At 42.6% G+C, this 21207-nt stretch overlaps 1 protein-coding gene across 1 annotated transcript in view; it reads left to right on the forward strand.

Moving 5' to 3' along the window:
* LOC124789053 (sialin-like) overlaps positions 1 to 21207 on the forward strand; it is a 93384-nt gene that overhangs the window by 47176 nt on the left and 25001 nt on the right. The window contains exons 5-7 of the mRNA XM_047256344.1: positions 1887 to 1971; positions 13107 to 13321; positions 18013 to 18165. Of these exons, the coding sequence (XP_047112300.1) occupies positions 1887 to 1971; positions 13107 to 13321; positions 18013 to 18165 (453 nt within the window). The remainder of the gene's footprint in view (positions 1 to 1886; positions 1972 to 13106; positions 13322 to 18012; positions 18166 to 21207) is intronic.

Genomic DNA, 21207 nt, shown 5'->3' on the forward strand with positions numbered 1-21207 from the left:
ATGCCTTGAAGCACAGAACTGTCGCATGCGGGGTTCTACTCCGCCATATGGCATACAGGAACATCCACTGCCCTCAGCTTACGTGACTGTGAGATGTGGTCTCACAAGCTCCTTCATTCTCGGTTCATTTTTCTTCCAGGAGATGACACTTTGTGGACTAGTTAGATGTATAGTGAAATCTGCACGTTATAAGGACCTTCTTGTGCAACACCTGATTCCAGCGCTGCAAGAATGCAACCTTGTTCACATCACTGTTTTCATGCAAGATGGGGCGACACCACTTGTCGCTTGCCACATGAAAGATTTGCTTTGACAAAATCGTCGGTAATGACTGCATCATCTATAGGCAAATTTTGAGACGTGTGGCCTTCCAGATCTCCCTAAATCTATGTGGCTTCTGGTTGTGGGGATGTTAGAAAGATCGTGTCTATCAGGAATGTACCTGGACTATTCCTGATCTGAAGGCTGGCATACGGCGACATATCGCTCTGATTACACTGCATATACTGCAAGCAGCTGTCGACCGTGCCGTGTTACGGTGATGATGATGTTTGGTTTGTGGGGCGCCCAACTGCGCAGTTATCAGTGCCCATACAAATTCCCAACCTTTGCTCAGTCCAGTCTGGCCACTTTCTTGAATGATGATGAAATGATGAGGACAACACAAACACTCAGTCATCTCGAGGCAGATGAAAATCCCTGACCCCGTCGGGAATCGAACCCAGGACGCCGTGCTCAGGAAGCGAGAACGTGACCGCGAGACCACGCCTTGTTACGGATGCAGCAGGTTGCTGAGTCGGGAGACCATACTGAACACATGTTGTAGCTTGTGACCATATCCTAATAAACATTCTACAATCACGGTTATGATGTATTTGATCGTTCGTCCAATTTTCCTGCAACCACAACACATTCTGCCTGCTTACAGCGCCATATTGTCACTTTTGGCAGAGAGTGGAACTATTATTTTTTCAGTATACTCCGAGAGCGTACCGATTAATGAACATTTCTACAATATTTCAGCGTCCTTCGACGTACACCGCCCACACTGTAGCACTCGGAACACCGTCAGTTTAATCACAATCACCTAGCACTTCAAATTCCTCCTCTTCTATTAGCTGACCTTCGTTTAAGATGAAATTCTGTCACTAAACTTGTGTGACTTTGCTGTAACACGGAGATGTTTACCTAACATTTGCCAGAAATTATAACTTGCTAATTATCTGGTGATTAATTACTTGTATTTTCTTCATCTATACGCACAAATCACTAAACGCCGACGTACTATTGTCCATGAAACAAAAAATCACATTAAAAGTTTAAGCAAGTTGACGATGCTGAAATATATCAACAGCATGTGACACACCCGAGAAGCTACATTTTATCAAATTGTTCAAATGGCTCTGAGCACTATGGGACTCAACTGCTGAGGTCATTAGTCCCCTAGAACTTAGAACTAGTTAAACCTAACTAACCTAAGGACATCACAAACATCCATGCCCGAGGCAGGATTCGAACCTGCGACCGTAGTGGTCTTGCGGTTCCAGACTGCAGCGCCTTTAACCGCACGGCCACTTCGGCCGGCCTACATTTTATCAAAGATATGCAAGTATACCGTTTCGATCCATCAGGACCTCTGTCAATGACAATACCATTGCACTCTATTACCTTCTCTGTTGAGGTTGTCCGTAAACCCGTACTGTTTAATGCACTCCAGTTATCATAGAGCAGAAATGGCTGGAGAATGTTAATGAGGTGAATAAGTGCAGTCTATATTGTATAAACTCCGTCTAAGAGTTGAGGTGCATATCCTCTATTTAGCTCAAGTAATAGCTTCACATTTTTTTGCAGAGAAAATTCATAAAATACTTTCTTTTTATTTCCAGGGTGGTATTATACCGGCTATACAAACAATTATATGTAGATGGGCGCCTGATCACGAGAGAAGCAAGTTTTCTGTCATTTATCTTGGTAAGTTAAATGTTTTAAATATGACATAATAGTAATTGTGGGATTGTGCAGTCTAGAATACGTCGATCAGTGCTGAACTTTCAGCGAGGGTTTCATATCTACAGGTGGTTTGGCAATTTTTAAATTACTTCCCAAATATACTCTCAGTTTCTCTATCAGTTTTGCCATGAGTAGCTTCTGTTACTTTATTCACTGTTGTCTGATTTCCATGGACGCCTCTATACTCCAACTGACTTAACGAAACATTTTCACTGGTATTCTTCGCTAGTCTGTTTTGCTTTTACCGTCGGCACTTTCTCTCATTCTGAATAAGTGGGATTCAGATAACTGTTCGACTACCAGAGTTAAGTTTTTCGTGGTTTCTCTAAGGCGAATTCAGAGCCTGTTCTCATCAGAAGGGTAGGTACAGCAGACTTCTTTTCCCATCCTCGCCCTCTCTGAGGTCATGGTTGCTTCTAATGGCATCGCTATCGACGGGGTTTTAAACACTAATCTTCCTTTTTCTTCTTATAGTTTCTTCGTATCAATTTTCACTGTGCGTGCAAAGAGTCAACGGTCACATGAAATTCTAAAGAGGTTTATAACCATCAGATGTATTCATTGTTTCATAACACTCAACATAATTTTTAATTTAATTTCGTCCTGGTAAGACTTCTTTCGTTTTTATTTCGTTTGTAAGAATGTGTTAAGGTCAAACATGTTGCTATTCACAGAAAGTTCTACTACGTCTAATCTATGACGTTTCTCCTACCATACCTGAAATTTTCCTGTGATAACTCGCTCTTTAGATTCTCTCAAATTTTCGCTTTAAAATATCTAATTATCACGTGGGGGACAGATTTTATGTCTTCCATCAGTTTCTCTAACTCTCTGCATAGGTCATAGTATTGTTTATAATATTCTTATTTGTAGCAAAGTATAAACCAGAATTTCCTCCTCGCTCTGTCCCTCTCTTTTTCGCCGCACTTTTAATGATCCAATTACATCACACTGTATTTCCGACTTCACTATTTTTGGAGTTCGAAGTACTTCATATCAGACAAAACTGAAAAAAAAGCAATTGCATTTGGACGTCTAAGGTCCATGTTATTATCTGTTTAGCCAAACGTAATGTAGCCAGCTATCTGTGCGGAAGTAGTATTAAGTAGCCTGCATTCCCTCTTAACATCACTCGCAGTTTTCTTTCACATTCCCACGCGTCAGTAAGATCTCGGACGAGCCCATCCAAGGTGCAGTAGCCTTCCAGGGTCCGAAGAGAAGAGTTTGGCGAGACGCGACAACACTGCTAATTCTTGCAGCAGTTTCAACCCATACCAGAATTCTGAATCACCAACACGACAAAGTTGCATGTCGATCATGTACTCTAAAGTTTCCAACCAACATCGTGTGGCAGTCAGGAGTGCAGTTTGATGAGCAGCCCAACCTGTGTAGCGACCCGTTAAGTTTGCGTTCATGTGGATACTAACAGCTACAAGCTATGAGCGTCTGGATAGGACATTGGGGTCTTCTCTGATTGGTTCCATTAATTGACACTACGACGTAACTTAGCCTCTCCCTGCAGTTCCTAATAATTAACATTTTATTACTATTTACATATCTTGCAGACGTTTCTTAACGTTACCTGACTTTGTTAGACTTAACGTACTTTATCTGTTTTTTTTTAGTTTTTTTATTACTGAGAAAGACGATAGTATCGATAATGAAATGTTGGCACGGGCTCACATTTTATCTACATCTACGTGGTTACTGGAATTCACACTTAAGTGCCTGGCAGAGGGTTCATCGAACCACTTTCATACTACTTCTCTACCATTCCACTCTCGAATGGCGCGTGGGAAAAAGGAACACCTACATCTTTCCGTTCGAGCTCTGATTTCTCTTATTTTATTATAATGATCATTTCTCCCTACGTAGGTGGGTGTCAACAAAATATTTACGCATTCGGAAGAGAAAGTTGGTGATTGATTTTTCGTAAATAGATCTCGCCGCAAAGAAAACCGCCTTTGCTTCAGTGACTGCCACCCCAACTCGCGTATCATATTAGTGACACTCTCACCGCTATTGCGCGATAACACGAAACGAACTGCCCCTCTTTGCACTTTTTCGATGTCCTCCGTCAATACTACCTGGTAAGGATCCCATACCGCTCAGCAATATTCCAGCAGAGGACGGACAAGTGTAATGTAGGCTGTCTCTTTAGTGGGTTTGTCGCATCTTCCAAGTTTTCTGCCAACAAAGGACAGTCTTTGTTTCGCCTTCCTCACAATATTATCTGTGTGGTCCTTCCAGTTTGAGTTGCTCGTAATTGTAATTCCTAGGAATTTAGTCGAACTGACAGCCTTTAGATTTGTGCGATTTATCGTATACCCAAAATTTATCTACTTTCTTTTAGTACCCATGTGGATGACCTCGCACTTTTCTTTGTTTAGTGCTAATTGCCACTTTTCACACCATACAGAAATTCCCTCTAGATCATTTTGTAACGGGAATTGATCGTCTGATGATTTTACTAGACGGTAAATTACAGCGTCATCAGCAAACACTCTAAGGGGGCTGCTCAGATTATCACCTAGATCATTTATATAAATCAGGAGCAGCAGTGATAGCCTTACCGATGCCTCATCCAACGCTACACCTGCCTCTTACGTCCCTTACATGGTGGAGGAGGGCTGCAGCAACGTCACACAGACACACAAAATTAACGCATTTGAAATTAAATCTGACTGACTGGGCAATCTAGTGTTAACGTGGCATAGTGGTGGACCTTACACTGTGTGGAAGACGAGAACATTGTGTCATTACTCTCTGGACCAACTGGCTCCCATTCGGGGTCACATTTTAATACAGTGCCCAGTTGTATTAATTCGACCACCTCTCAAAAGCCCAAATAACCACGTTTTGCAGCACGGGCCGCTGCGAGACATGTACGAAGAGAGTCGTGAGGCTATGGAGGGTACCAACAGTTATGTGGAACCATGCTGACTCCAGTGCCATTTCCAGCGGCTTAAAGTTTCTCGATTGAGAAACCACGACGCGAACAGCCCGACTGAAGTTGTCCTACAGATTCTCGATTGGGGTTAAATACGGGGTGTTTGGTGGTCAGGGGATTACTCGTGGTCCACCACAGTTGCTGCGGCGCCGTTTTTTTGGCTGGGCCATTTTGCCGTACACGGAATACTTAAATCATGGCGGCACATGTACAGTTTACAAATTCAGCTGTTTCGGAAATGCTTCCATCGTCGGCTCGAAAGCCAATGATCATGCGCGTTTGGACGTCAGATAAATCGCATTGGGACAACGGCTGCACTGTTTACCACCACCCCCCGCCCCCGACAAGCTACCAACTGCCGTCTGTGAGTGGGTGAAGTACGTTGACGTCGGACATAGGCGGTGGTCACATTAAGGGGACGTTTACTATCTTTGGCCCGAAAAAAGCATGTTCTTTGAGAATTTTTTTCTTGAAATGTGTTATAGATATCAATGTCAAATTTTCTCAAAATATTTATTGATATTTCCTCTACAAACTGGAATTTTTTTCGACCGGAAATGTCGAAGAGCAAAGGCGGAAGTGCCGTCGGAACGAAACAAAATTTCGAAGTAGACCTCCACGCGCGGTATGTCACAGGTCAGCCTGCTCGTCTGAAATCAAAATGGAGTTGACGTTAGCGAAGTACATAAGATTCTTTAGGAGTTGTATCTCGCTTAAGTTATTTGGACCATAGGAAACGAAATGGCGGCCATTTGAAAAAAAATAGGGCTTTTTCATCGATTTTTCGACTTCGTCGGCCAAGTAAAAATATTTATAGTTGATGGGTCGGAATAAAAGTGGTACAACTCCTAGACAATTTAGTTAGCTTCGTCGGAAACAAAGAACCATGCCAATCGGTTCAGTAGATTTGAAGTTACCACATCGCGCAATTAAAAAACGTTATTTCGAGAAAAACGCGTTTGAAGTTTTGACTACATATAAATGCAATATTATGCAACGTACGTTCAATTTGCTATTCCGGCTCCATAAACTAGTCCTTCCTCTTCCTCATACAGGGCGTTCTGCTCGACCTGGGCCATCCTGCACTGCTCCAGAGCCGCTCGTACGGCGGCTTGAATCCGGTGGTCGTCCGAATGCTTGGCGAACTGCATCTAATAGAGTCCCAGAGTGACGACCATCGTTGTCATGGTCCTCAGAATTGGTGAATACCCTTCGCTGAAGCTGCTCACTGCCAGGAAAGTCGCAATCTCCGCAGTCTTCGCACCGGAATGCATATGCTTGGTGGCTAACTTCCAAACACACGCGTTCAAACTTTCATTTGAATTTTGTGTGTTTCCTCCCAAGCACCGGTACAATAACTTGTCCTCCGAAAGAAAAACACTGGTGCGTAAAAAAGGCCGATTTCAGGCAGGTGCATTTTTTTTCAACCGCGAATAACAAACTTTTCCGTTCTGTATTCGGAAAAACCGATTCAGGGGTGGATTCTAAACACTTTTATGTATCCAAAAATGCAATTTTAAAAAATCGATTTTTTAAACCAAAAGATAGTAAACCTCCCCTTAATGTGATTGGATAGAGGAAAAGTTGACACAGTGGCGCCTGCATCGGTTGTTAACCACTTTCCTTGGCCGTAATGTAATGTCTCATTAAGTAGTTTGAAAATGGCCATTAAAGTGTAACCCACAAAGGAGTACAGAACGTTATTTTCCACCACTGACGAAATGGCTCAGCAAGACCAGTCCGTACAGCATTATGCGCAGCGCGCTATCCTGCGGTTTAGAGAGGTGACCACTCCCGAATGGAATTCGCAGGTGTGTTAATGACCATGGGTTGCCACATCGACCAGCCTGAGTGTGACTTTTAGGCAGTTTCTCACTCTCGTTTACAAAAATACTGTGTTAATCCTAACTTTCAACTCACAGGATGCGATATGCGAACAGTTAAAATACGATAGCATACAGAACGAGGTTTATATATTCGAAGACAGACGGAGCACATAATTTTCCTTCCTTAGGTCGCCTTGACGACAGCAGCGTCAGGCAGAGCATCCGGCCACGAAGTTATCAAAAATAAAACTTGCCAAATCCTGAAAAAGCCGACCTCATGAGGGGATAAACTTTAGGGGAAACAAAAAGAAGACACAATGGATCTAAAAGTTCAGGTGATAGTATTGATGAGGTGGCCACTAACTGTCGATGGGGCAGCGGGAGTATACAGGGTGATCCATTGATAGTGACCGGAACAAATATCTCACGAAATAAGCATCAAACGAAAAAACTACACAGAACGAAACTCGTCTAGCTTGAAGGGGGAAACAAGATGGCGATATGGTTGGCCCGCTAGATGGCGCTGCCATAAGTCAAACAGATATCAACTGCGTTTTTAAAAATAGGAACCCCCATTTTTTATTACATATTCGTGTAGTACGTAAAGAAATATGGATGTTTTAGTTGGACCACTTTTTTCGCTTTGTGATAGATGGCACTGTAATAGTCACAAGCATATGGCTCACAATTTTAGACGAACAGTTGGTAACAGGTAGGTTTTTTAAATTAAAATACAGGACGTTGGTACGTTTGAACATTTAATTTCGGTTGTTCCAATGTGATACATGTACCTTTGTTAACTTATCATTTCTGAGAACGCATGCTGTAACTGCGTGATTAGCTGTAAATACCAGCGCCGGCCGCGGTGGTCTCGCGGTTAAGGCGCTCAGTCCGGAACCGCGCGACTGCTACGGTCGCAGGTTCGAATCCTGCCTCGGGCATGGATGTGTGTGATGTCCTTAGGTTAGTTAGGTTTAAGTAGTTCTAAGTTCTAGGGGACTGATGACCACAGATATATTTCATTCAGATCGTTTCTATTCATTTTATTTAGTGAGTTTAATGCTGTTGGTATATATTCCTGCAACAAGGTAAGCTGCAGCCTTCCAGTAAATCTGTTCACCCAGAGGTGCTGTTCTCACTACATGGGAGAGCCTGCGGTTTTAGTATTCAAAACCAATAAGTGGAAACGTCAGTGACAGCGAAAACTTGAATGAGCCTTGAAACAATACTCAGTAATTAAGGCCATTAGTCATGATAAGCAGGAAATTCGAGCTAGAATCCTAGCTGACACGAATTTTCTTTTGTAAGTATCATATCATCGCATTGCAGGTTCAGCATTTCTGGACGTATTCAGTGATATCATTTTATGTTATAGCGTCTTTATTGATTCTGGATTCTATTTCGTTTAACTGAATTTAATTCAATTACTGTATATCCAGGTAAATTGCCTTAGAAGCAGAGTACCATCAAAACTATAAATTTCAGTGCTATGCCAGCCAGTAACCCGAAACAAGAAATTCAAACACCAGATTTCGAGATCTGTTTTCGAGAAAGTCTGTTTTCTAGAAAAGAGTTGTTTCTGTTGTATACTGCTCCAGTCATTTTGCTGAATCCATTTGTTAGCTTTCTGGTGGTACTTTCGACGACCATAGCTTTGCACGAATCAGTGGCGTCGAGATAATAGATTCTCTACGGCCACTGAGAGATTAAAATAGTCATTTTCCCCACACAATCTTCGAGAGTGGAACGATAGAGCAATACTCTGTAAGTGCTTCTATGAAACCTCTTCCAACCTCTTAATTGTGAGCAATCATGCAGATGTAGTTGTAAATGAAGAACGAAAAGCAGTGCCTACATGGTTGTGTGACCACTGGGACGCCTTATTATGCGAAACAACACAAAAGATTGTCGGGAGCTGGAGTATGAGCATCGAATGAAGGCTACCAAACAGGCAAATGATGTGCTTACCAGATGGTTGCTTTAGTGTAAATATATGAAATAAAAATATAAGTATTTTTTTATTTGCCTCGTATGTTTCTACAGAGCATACAGGGTGTTACAAAAAGGTACGGCCAAACTTTCAGGAAATATTTCTCACACACAAATAAAGAAAAGATGTTATGTGGACATGTGTCCGGAAATGCTTAATTTCCATGTTAGAGCTCATTTTAGTTTCGTCATTCCAACGTGATCAAATTGTAAATTTTCACAATCAACATGTGTGGGCTGACGAGAATCCGCACGCAATTGTGCAACCACGTCATCAACACAGATTTTCTGTGAACGTTTGGGCAGGCATTGTTGGTGATGTCTTGATTGGGTCCCATGTTCTTCCACCTACGCTCAATGGAGCACGTTATCATGATTTCATAGGGAATACTCTACCTGTGCTGCTAGAACATGTGCCTTTACAAGTACGACACAACACGTGGTTCATGCACGATGGAGCTCCTGCACATTTCAGTCGAAGTGTTCGTACGCTTCTCAACAGCAGATTCGGTGACCGATGGATTGGTACCCCCCCATGAACCATGGACCTTGCCGTTGGTGGGGAGGCTTGCGTGCCTTAAGGATACAGATGCCCGTACCGTAGGTGCAACCACAACGGAGGGGTATCTGTTGAGAGGCCAGACAAACATGTGGTTCCTGAAGAGGGGCAGCAACCTTTTCAGTATTGCAGGGGCAACAGTCTGGATGATTGACTGATCTGGCTTTGTAACATTAACCAAAACGGCCTTGCTGTGCTGGTACTGCGAACGGCTGAAAGCAAGGGGAAACTACAGCCGTAATTTTTCCCGAGGACTTGCAGCTTTACTGTATGATTAAATGATGACGGTGTCCTCTTGGGTAAAACATTCCGGAGGTAAAATAGTCCCCCATTCGGATCTCCGGGCGGGAACTACTCAAGAGGACGTCGTTATCAGGAGAAAGAAAACTGGCGTTCTACGGATCGGAGCGTGGAATGTCAGATCCCTTAATCGGGCAGGTAGGTTAGAAAATTTAAAAAGGGAAATGGATAGGTTAAAGTTAGATATAGTGGGAATTAGTGAAGTTCGGTGGCAGGAGGAACAATACTTTTGGTCAGGTGATTACAGGGTTATAAATACAAAATCAAATAGGGGTAATGCAGGAGTAGGTTTAATAATGAATAAAAAAATAGGAGTGCGGGTTAGCTACTACAAACAGCATAATGAACGCATTATTGTGGCCAAAATAGACAGAAAGCCCATGCCTACTACAGTAGTACAAGGTTATATGCCAACTAGCTCTGCAGATGATGAAGAAATAGATGAAATGTATGACGAGATAAAAGAAATTATTCAGGTAGTGAAGGGAGACGAAAATTTAATAGTCATGGGTGACTGGAATTCGTCAGTAGGAAAAGGGAGAGAAGGAAACATAGTAGGTGAATATGGATTGGGGGGAAGAAATGAAAGAGGAAGCCGCCTTGTAGAATTTTGCACAGAGCATAACTTAATCATAGCTAACACTTGGTTCAAGAATCATAAAAGAAGGTTGTATACCTGGAAGAATCCTGGAGATACTAAAAGGTATCAGACAGATTATATAATGGTAAGACAGAGATTTAGGAACCAGGTTTTAAATTGTAAGAAATTTCCAGGGCCAGATGTGGATTCTGACCACAATCTATTGGTTATGAACTGCAGATTGAAACTGAAGAAACTGCAAAAAGGTGGGAATTTAAGGAGATGGGACCTGGATAAACTGAAAGAACCAGAGGTTGTACAGAGTTTCGGGGAGAGCATAAGGAAACAATTGACAGGAATGGGGGAAAGAAATACAGTAGAAGAAGAATGGGTAGCTCTGAGGGATGAAGTAGTGAAGGCAGCAGACGATCAAGTAGGTAAAAGGACGAGGGCTAATAGAAATCCTTGGGTAACAGAAGAAATATTGAATTTAATTGATGAAAGGAGAAAATATAAAAATGCAGTAAATGAAGCAGGCAAAAAGGAATACAAACGCCTCAAAAATGATATCGACAGGAAGTGCAAAATGGTTAAGCAGGGATGGCTAGAGGACAAATGTAAGGATGTAGAGGCTTGTCTCACTAGGGGTAAGATAGATACTGCCTACAGGAAAATTAAAGAGACCTTTGGAGAGAAGAGAACCACTTGTATGAATATCAAGAGCTCAGATGGCAACCCAGTTCTAAGCAAAGAAGGGAAGGCAGAAAGGTGGAAGGAGTATATAGAGGGTTTATACAAGGGCGATGTACTTGAGGACAATATTATGGAAATGGAAGAGGATGTAGAGGAAGACGAAATGGGAAATATTATACTGCGTGAAGAGTTTGACAGAGCACTGAAAGACCTGAGTCGAAACAAGGCCCCGGGAGTAGACAACATTCCATTAGAACTACTGATGGCCTTGGGAGAGCCAGTCATGACAAAACTCTACCATCTGGTGAGCAAGATGTATGAGACAGGCGAAATACCCTCAGACTTCAGGAAGAATATAATAATTCCAATCCCAAAGAAAGCAGGTGTTGACAGATGTGAAAATTACCGAACAATCAGTTTAATAAGTCACAGCTGCAAAATACTAACGCGTATTCTTTACAGACGAATGGAAAAACTGGTAGAAGCGGACCTCGGGGAAGATCAGTTTGGATTCCGTAGAAATGTTGGAACACATGAGGCAATACTAACCTTACGACTTATCTTAGAAGAAAGATTAAGAAAAGGCAAACCTACGTTTCTAGCATTTGTAGACTTAGAGAAAGCTTTTGACAATGTTGACTGGAATACTCTCTTTCAAATTCTGAAGGTGGCAGGGATAAAATACAGGGAGCGAAAGGCTATTTACAATTTGTACAGAAAGCAGATGGCAGTTATAAGAGTCGAGGGGCATGAAAGGGAACCAGTGGTTGGGAAAGGAGTGAGACAGGGTTGTAGCCTCTCCCCGATGTTATTCAATCTGTATATTGAGCAAGCAGTGAAGGAAACAAAAGAAAAATTCGGAGTAGGTATTAAAATTCATGGAGAAGAAGTAAAAACTTTCGCCGATGACATTGTAATTCTGTCAGAGACAGCGAAGGACTTGGAAGTGCAGTTGAACGGAATGGACAGTGTCTTGAAAGGAGGATAAAAGATGAACATCAACAAAAGCAAAACGAGGATAATGGAATGTAGTCAAATTAAGTCGGGTGATGCTGAGGGAATTAGATTAGGAAATGAGACACTTAAAGTAGTAAAGGAGTTTTGCTATTTAGGGAGTAAAATAACTGATGATGGTCGAAGTAGAGAGAATATAAAATGTAGACTGTTAGTGGCAAGGAAAGCGTTCTGAAGAAGAGAAATTTGTTAACATCGAGTATAGATTTAAATGTCAGGAAGTCGTTTCTGAAAGTATTTGTATGGAGTGTAGCCATGTATGGAAGTGAAACATGGACGATAACTAGTTTGGACAAGAAGAGAATAGAAGCTTTCGAAATGTGGTGCTACAGAAGAATGCTGAAGATAAAGTGGGTAGATCACGTAACTAATGAGGAGGTATTGAATAGGATTGGGGAGAAGAGAAGTTTGTGGCACAACTTGACTAGAAGAAGGGATCGGTTGGTAGGACATGTTTTGAGGCATCAAGGGATCACAAATTTAGCATTGGAGAGCAGCGTGGAGGGTAAAAATCGTAGAGGGAGACCAAGAGATGAATACACTAAGCAGATTCAGAAGGATGTAGGTTGCAGTAGGTACTGGGAGATGTAGAAGCTTGCACAGGATAGAGTAGCATAGAGAGCTGCATCAAACCAGTCTCAGGACTGAAGACCACAACAACAACATCATGGATTGGTAGAGGCGGACCAATTCCATGGCCTCCACGCTCTCCTGACCTCAACCCTCTAGACTTTCATTTATGGGGGCATTTGAAAGCTCTTGTCTACGCAACCCCGGTACCAAATGTAGAGACTCTTCGTGCTCGTATTGTGGACGGCTGTGATACAATACGCCATTCTCCAGGGCTGCATCAGCGCATCAGGGATTCCATGCGACGGAGGGTGGATGCATGTATCCTCGCTAACGGAGGACATTTTGAACATTTCCTGTAACAAACTGTTTGAAGTCACGCTGGTACGTTCTGTTGCTGTGTGTTTCCATTCCGCGATTAATGTGATTTGAAGAGAAGTAATAAAATGAGCTCTAACATGGAAAGTAAGCGTTTCCGGACACATGTCCACATAACATATGTTCTTTCTTTGTGTGTGAGGAATGTTTTCTGAAAGTTTGGCCCTACCTTTTTGTAACACCCTGTATAATCGAATTTGCAGTCGTGTAGTACAGTTTGTCATTGGTTTGCCGCAGGAGTGTTTGGAGGAACTCTGGTGTCGATGGCTGTGTCGGGCGCGCTGTGCGAGACGGCGGTCGGCTGGCCCCTGGCCTTCTACTTCTTCGGCGCCGTTGGGTTGCTGTGGTGCCTTCCGTGGTGTCTGCTCGCTCAGGACTCACCAGCGCAGCACCGGAGGATCGATCCAGCGGAGCGGAGCTACATTGAGGCTACAATCGTGTCTAGTGCCAAGGTTTCATTACCCTCCATATTATTTTTATGGTTCTTCTGTTACGACAGGATTGTTCTCTGAAGACTGAAAAGAAACTGACGGCACATTCCACGGTAAATGTAACAGTATGACGTTGAGCAAGGAAAGATAATACACTACTGGTCATTAAAATTGCTACACAACGAAGATGACATGCTACAGACACGAAATTTAACCGACTGGGAGAAGATGCTGTGATAGGCAAATGATTAGCTTTACAGAGCATTCACACAAGGTTGGCGCCGGTGGCGATACCTACAACGTGCTGACATGAGGAAAGTTTCCAACCGATTTCTCATACACAAACGGCAGTTGACCGGCGTTGCCTGGTGAAACGTTGTTGTGATGCCTCGTGTGAGGAGGAGGAATGCGCACCATCACGTTTCCGACTTTGATAAAGGTCGGATTGTAGCGTAACGCGATTGCGGTTTATTATATCGCGACATTGGTGCTCGCGTTGGTCGAGATCCAATGACTGTTAGCAGAACATGGAATCGGTGCGTTCAGGAGGGTAATACGTAACGCCGTGCTGTAACCCAACGACCTCGTATCACAAGCAGTCGAGATGAGAGGCATCTTATCCGCATGGCTGTAAAAGATCGTGCAGCCGCGTCTCGATCCCTGAGTCAACAGATGGGGACGGTTGCAAGACAACAAACATCTGCACGAACAGCTCGACGAAGTTTGCAGCAGCATGGACTATCAGCTCGGAGACAATTGCTGCGGTTACCCTTGACGCTGCATCACAGACAGGAGCGCCTGCGATGGTGTACCCAACGAAGAACCTGGGTGCACGAATGGCTAAAGGTCATTTTTTCGGATTAATCCAGGTTCTGTTTACAGTCTCATGATGGTCGCATCCGTGTTTGGCAACATCGCGGTGAACGCACATTGGAAGCGTGTATTTGTCATCCTGGCGTATCACTCGGCGCGATGGTATGGGGTGCCATTGGTTACACGTCTCGGTCACCTCTTGTTCGCATTGACGGCACGTTGAACAGTGGACGTTACATTTCATATGTGTTGCGACCCGTGGCTCTACCCCTCATTCGAACCCTGCGAAACCCTACATTTCAGCAGGATAATGCACGACCGCATGTTGCAACGTCCTGTACGGGCCTTTCTGGATACAGAAAATGTTCGACTGCTGCCCTGGCCAGCACATTATCCAGATCTCTCACCAATTGAAAACGTCTGTTCAATGGTGGCCGAGCAACTGGCTCGTCACAATACGCCAGTCACTACTCTTGATGAACTGTTGTATCGTGTTGAAGCTGCACGGGAAGCTGTACCTGTACACGCCATCCAAGCTCTGTTTGACTCAATGCCCAGACGCATCGAGGCCGTTATTACGGCCAGAGGTGGTTGTTCTGGGTACTGATTTCTCACGATCTATGCACCCAAATTACGTGAAAATGTAATCACATGTCAGTTCTAGTATAATATATTTGTCCAATGAATACCCGTTTATCATCTGCATTTCTTCTTGGTGTAGCAATTTAATGGCCAGTAGTGTATATGAAGACTGCTAAAAAGGGAGAAGAAAATTCAATGACTAGAAAACCATGATAGAATGAGACTATGGAAAATTCCCCTAGCCAATGATCAATAGCACAAGTAACTGTTGAGAGTAATATATTAGAAGAGTTGGAACATAAAACCAAACAGAGCAGACTAGTACCAAAGGTATAACGAAAACAGAGATGACGATGCTTTCAATAACAGGAAACTATCCTATCGATAAAAAAAAGAAAATAAAAGAAAATATAAAGGATGGACAACCGGACCAAATGAGGTTAACAGAAAGTGTTAAGCCTTAACTGATAAAGTACGAGACAGGTATGTAAAGAAATTGAGACGAATATGGCCATAACAAAATCAATTCCGCTTGGGTGAAGTTGAAATGTAATTCCGGGCAAGTAAAACGTAAAGCTTCAGAGGGGTAATCTATCTCAAGCGTAGAAAAAAGAGAAAATAAAAGAGAGCTGTACATTCAAAGCCTGCTCGGAGAAGGAAGGAAAGAATTTGTATGGCTGAACTTCCTTTGCAAATGAACCATTCCGGCAAGGGAAACCACGAAAAACCTAAATCGAGATCGCCGATTACGGAATTGAACTCTGCCCCTTTCGCATACAAGTACAGTGTCTTAGCTGGAGAATACTGCCGAAATGTAACAGAAGAGCGGAAGAAGGTTGAAAAGTAAGAAATCGTTATTAGTGTAATGTGTTACTTATTTCATACAGCATTGAATTATCAGAGCTCAAATAAATCAAAAGGTGCCTACGATACACATTCGGAATTGTGTTAATCAGAACCATAACGAGAGTAATGTAGAAAAGAAGGGAGTGAAAAGCTGAAGATACACTACACAAAAAGCAATAAGGTGTCAAAACAGGCGGAAAAACATACAGGAGAAGCAATTCTTTCTTTGCGTTTAGTAGTGGAAGTACAGTAAAAGCAAAGAGAAGTCACAATACGTTCCTATCCTTTGTGAAAAAGAGAAAGCCTTCGAAAATATAAGGTTGCGTCAAATGTTGGCAGTATCGAAACGAATGGAGATAAAGTGGTGAGACGAATACTTATAAAAAATGTTCGAAGGTGTGTGAATTCCTAAGGGACCAAACTGCTGAGGTCATCGGTCCCTAGACTTACACACTATTTAAACTAACTTATGCTAAGAATAACACACACATCCATGCCCGAGCCAGGACTCGAACGTCCTGTAGAAGGGACCGCGCAATTCGTGACAAGGCGCCTCAAACCGCGCTGCCATTCCGCGTGGCTGTATAGTTATAACATCTACAAAAAGCCAAGAGGGCATGGTATAAGGGTGTTTCACAATTCTTATCACAGGCTCCTAGGGGTTGTGCATATTGTGTATGGAACCAGGGACCTAGAAACGACGGAGAGGCTTCGTCCCGCCGTTGCCCACAGTGGTCCACAACCCTGCAACAGGTCACAGCAGTCCACCCACCCCGCCGCCTCCCCACTTTGAACCCCTGGTTATTGTGCGGTTCGGCCCCCAGTATGTTGAGTCCGTCCTTGCGGCAATGATTTCTTTTTAGATTTCTTAATATCTTTCAAGCAGCCATTTTGCCTTAGCTTACCTGCTATTCTTACTTATTTCAGTCCAAAGTGACTTCTATTCCTCTGTTCCTGAATTTCCCTGAATACTTTTGTAGTTTCTTCTTTCGTCGATCAACTAAAGTATTTATTTTGTTATCCATGGTTCCTTCGCAGTTACCTTCCTTGTACCTACAGTTTTATTTCCAACTTCTGTGACTGCCCTATTAAGGGATGCCTATTTCTCTTGAACTAAACTGCCTACTGACCTGTTCATTATCGCAGTATCTATAACCTTAGAGAACTTCATGTGAATCTCTTCATTCCTTGGAACTTCCGTATTCCACTTCCTTGTTCATTAATTGTTCCTGACTATTCTCTTAAACTTGATCGTAGTCTTCATTATTACTGAATTGTGATCTGAGTTTATATCTGTTCCTGATTAAGCCTTACAATCCAGTATCTGATTTCGGAATTTCTGTCGGACCATGATGTGATCTAACTGAAATCTTCACGTATCTCCTAAGTGTAAAGCTACTGAAATGTGGTTATGTGGCCATTTAGTATGGTGCAATATCGGGGACTATCACAGTGAGGTATCAGTTAGAGTACATAGGCTAATTAAAAATTTGCTGAAACTTCTGGGGTCTTAAAGGCGACAATCTTACACCTAGCTCAGAGTTGATGTAGATGAAAGTTCCCTCGGGATAAAAGTACAAAAAAAAAAAGAAAGAAAATCTTAGATTCGGCTAGAGTGCGCCCACTTACACACGTAAATCAAGGCCTTGTGTCTTTGTCACTTGGCTATCAAGCTACTATGAAAAACATGGTATGTAAGGAACATGGACGTAAAACCAGTCTATAACCAGTTAACAGTGAAGTCAGCAACTGCGATAGGTTCCAGCTGTGTCCAGCTCCTTTCCCGATCTGAAGATGGAGGCGTGGGATGATGCGACCAAAGCAGGCTGTGCTCACACGGGCGACTATCTCCGTCAATCACCAGCTCGATCCTCTTCGTCTGATCGAAGCTGGGCTTTTGTTGAGTTTATAATATTTCCTCCTCCTCACAACGTGTCTAAAATCTGCTCCTAGAGTGCACGATTTTATTGTCTGTACAATGCTCACAATACTCAGTTCTGCATGACGATAATACAGTAGCAAAGGGAAATAGGTGGCAAAATTTCTGGACACAGCGTGGCCTCGTGCGTCGTAGGTGTCCTAGCAGAAATACTAAGGAGTATTTTTCTCTTCAGCTTATATCCCTCGGCCTAAGACTCCAAAAGAGACGTCAGGGCTCTAAACTCACCTTCAGATTGTTATCTTGGCTCTTTGTTCACTAGACTTGTCCTGTAATTTTGCACAATGAAAGTTGGTCAGTGAATACGTTGACAGTCTCCGCTTGCCTTATTAACGTCGTTCCCTTCACGAGCATATTAATTAAAATTTACAGCAGCCCTCATATTTTAATAATATGTTTGCAAGGTTATGATTCAACAGTTTGAATAAAAACGGTTGTTGTTAGATTAGGAAGTAATGGGGGAAATACATGTATGTCTGGCTCAAGCGTTGAGTCAAATCAGGTGAGTGAAAGTGTTCCTCTGATGTTACAGAAGAAGCTGCCTGTGCCTTGGAAGAGAATCCTGCTGTCACCACCCCTGTGGGCTTTCGTCTCACTTATGATTACCTTAGACTGGACGTACTACCTGCTCATCACTTCGCTGCCGCTCTACATAGCCAACATTCTGCACTTCGACGTGCGAAGCGTGAGTTGTCTACCATAAAATCTGGCTAAAACATTCTCCAGACATGTCTGACAATATTGTTTTGTTTTTTAATTGTGTTGTCAGTCCATAATACCACAAATAATTATTCGGCAATAGTAGTTATCGTTTTTGTCGGTCTACTTGGCTTCCTTAACTAAGCGCTAAGCCAAGAGCCAGAGGATCGTTTGGAAAGTAGAAACTATTGTTTGTATGTAATTCAGTATGAAATCAGTTATCTATTTACTATGGAGTACAAACTGCTAAACGTTTTCTATCAACTGCAACTCTACGTTGCTTTATATTTCCACATTCTGACAATTTTTTCGAATAGTAGCTGTGTTGTATTATTGAGTACGTGGGCTGTAGATATCTGGCATTATATTACCCTAGTAAAGATACGTAATGTTCTAATGCAGAGTGTAGAGTGCCTCACGAGACCTGTCATTAATCATTCGCGGATACAGATTCAGAAAACCGCATAGCACACAGTTCGACTCTCTTTGGCGTAGCGCAAGTCACTGTTAATAGCAGAAACGTAGACCACAAATTCAGAAAGGAGACTGACCAGTCGTACCGCACATTTTTTTCGCTCGCAAACTACAAATTCCTTTTTAGCAGAATACGTAAATTTCCGTTCTTTTCACTCTGACAGTTACAATCACTAAGCAATTACAGGACGTCACAACTGCTTAAAATAAAAAATTGACGTTAATGAAGAAAACTTATTTCTCAGTGGACCAAACAACGCACTTCATCAGAGCTACATCGCCTTGAGAGAAATGTAGTTACAGCCCTTCTTCAAATAGGATTACCGCACTGATCGGAATACAATGAGATGATTACATATCAGCACAGTACCACGACCTTTCTCATTGAATTCCTTACATTCCTAGTTAAAAAAAAAAAAAAGTTCAAATGTGTGTGAAATCTTATGGGACTTAAGTGCTAAGGTCATCAGTCCCTGAGCTTACACACTACTTAACCTAAATTATCCTAAGTACAAACACACACACCCATGCCCGAGGGAGGACTCGAACCTCGGACCAGCAGCACAGTCCATGACTGCAGCGCCTTGACCGCTCGGCTAATCCCGCGCGGCTTACATTCCTGGTCCTCACAACCCATTCAGATTTCTCTTTTCTAGATAGTGGGAAGAAGGAAATTAAGAAGATTAGGGTTTAACGTCGGGTCAACGTCGAGGTCATTAGAGACGGAGCATAAACTCACACTGCTTCAATGGTGGGGAAGGAAGTCGGTCGCGCCCTTTCAAAGGAACCATCCCAGCCTTTGTCTGGAGAAATTTAGAGACATAACGGGAAACCTAAATCAGGATGGCCGGAGACGGGATTGAACCGTCGTCCTCCCGAATGCGAGTCCAGTGTGCTAACCACTGCGCCCTCTCGCTCGGTAGGTACTCGGAGTTTATCTTGAGGCATTAGTGAATTGTGTCTAGAAAGAATCTGTTAAATATGTCACAGGCCGTGTGATATGAGTGCTCTAACTAAACTAGAAAGTAATACATGATGCACAATATTAGTGATGTATGCGGGCACTGGAAACAAATCAGGGATTTAATTTTTATGCCTGGAATTGAAGGAAACATGTTGTAATGACTGCGGAAAATTGCTGCTTAATAAAACTGTTCTTCATAAAGTTCCTACACATTATTATAAGGAAACTGTTATTATAATGGACGATCAAAAAGTTTCTGCTCAAACGCCATGCAGACCAGGATCGGTATGCCAATCAGACAAAATCGCCGTAAATATTGAGGCAATCACGCCATCAACGCAACAGTTTGAAGATACCGATTGGCAAAACACCGTGTCCTGCTGCGTGAAGAAGTCCGTAATTGCCTGCTCTACATCCTCGCCCGACTGGAATCGTCGACCGTTCACAGCCTTTTTTAAGGGACCAGTTGCGTGATAATCGCACGGGGAGAGGCCAGGACTACAGGGCGCATGCTCCAGTGCCTCCCACTTAAGTTGTCATAACTTCTGCGTACGACATTTGAAATATGAAGACTTGTGTTATCATGAAGCAGCAGCATTCCGCAATGGTGCTTTTCAACGAAGATACTGCTCCATACACATTCTTCATTCTCCGATGTATGTCTACAGGTTGTTTGTTCTTCGACAACGAAGAAAAGAATAACAGCACGTTGGTTCTGTTAGGACACATTTGGTAATAGCGTCATCATAGTTTACGTTCCACCATTTACCACACTCACGTCGGAAAGTCACGAATGTCACCCTAATCCGTTGCCTATACGTCGGTGCTTATATACCCTCACCAGAATCACTCTACGTTACATATATACTGCAGCAACGCTCTTATAAGCAAACTGTTTGATCGCTTCTTACAGTATCTGTCACTTGCTGTAAATGTTATAAGCACTAATAAGTATTCTTGTCAGTTATATTCAAAATGGCTCTAAGCACTATGGGACTTAACATCTGGGGTCATCAGTCCCCTGGACGTAGAACTACTTAAACCTAACTAACCTAAGAACATCACACACATCCATGCCCGAGTTAGGAATCGAACCTGCGACCGTAGCAGCATCTCGGTTCCGGACTGAAGCGCTTAGAGCGGCTCGGCCACAGCGGACAGCCAGTTATATTCCCTTAGCATGTAGACCCTACTTCTTTATTCCTTCAATTTATTGTCTGATGCTTCTGACATGAATTTAAGGAATGAAAATATTTATCTATCAGTATCACTGGCTAGCCATAACCACCAACTTCCTTCCCTCTAATTTCAAATTATATACCTAGTCACATTTTATATCAGGTGGCTTGATTTTAATTAACAAATATTAAACGTAAGCCACTTGCTGTAAAATTGTAATTGAAATAATTTCGGATTATCTGCTCACCCACATTTAGTAACACGTTGCTTATTTCTAATCTTCGTCAATTAGAATCAAGTCACCTTATTTGGAATGCGACGAATTAGAAAATGTTAAATAAGAGAGAAGGAGACGGATGGCTTTTTTGTCTTTTGGAGGAAGCATTGAGAAAAAGGCAGACTGAATACAAT

This window comes from Schistocerca piceifrons, chromosome 3 (genome assembly GCF_021461385.2).
Source record: "Schistocerca piceifrons isolate TAMUIC-IGC-003096 chromosome 3, iqSchPice1.1, whole genome shotgun sequence".
Classification (NCBI taxonomy): domain Eukaryota; kingdom Metazoa; phylum Arthropoda; class Insecta; order Orthoptera; family Acrididae; genus Schistocerca; species Schistocerca piceifrons.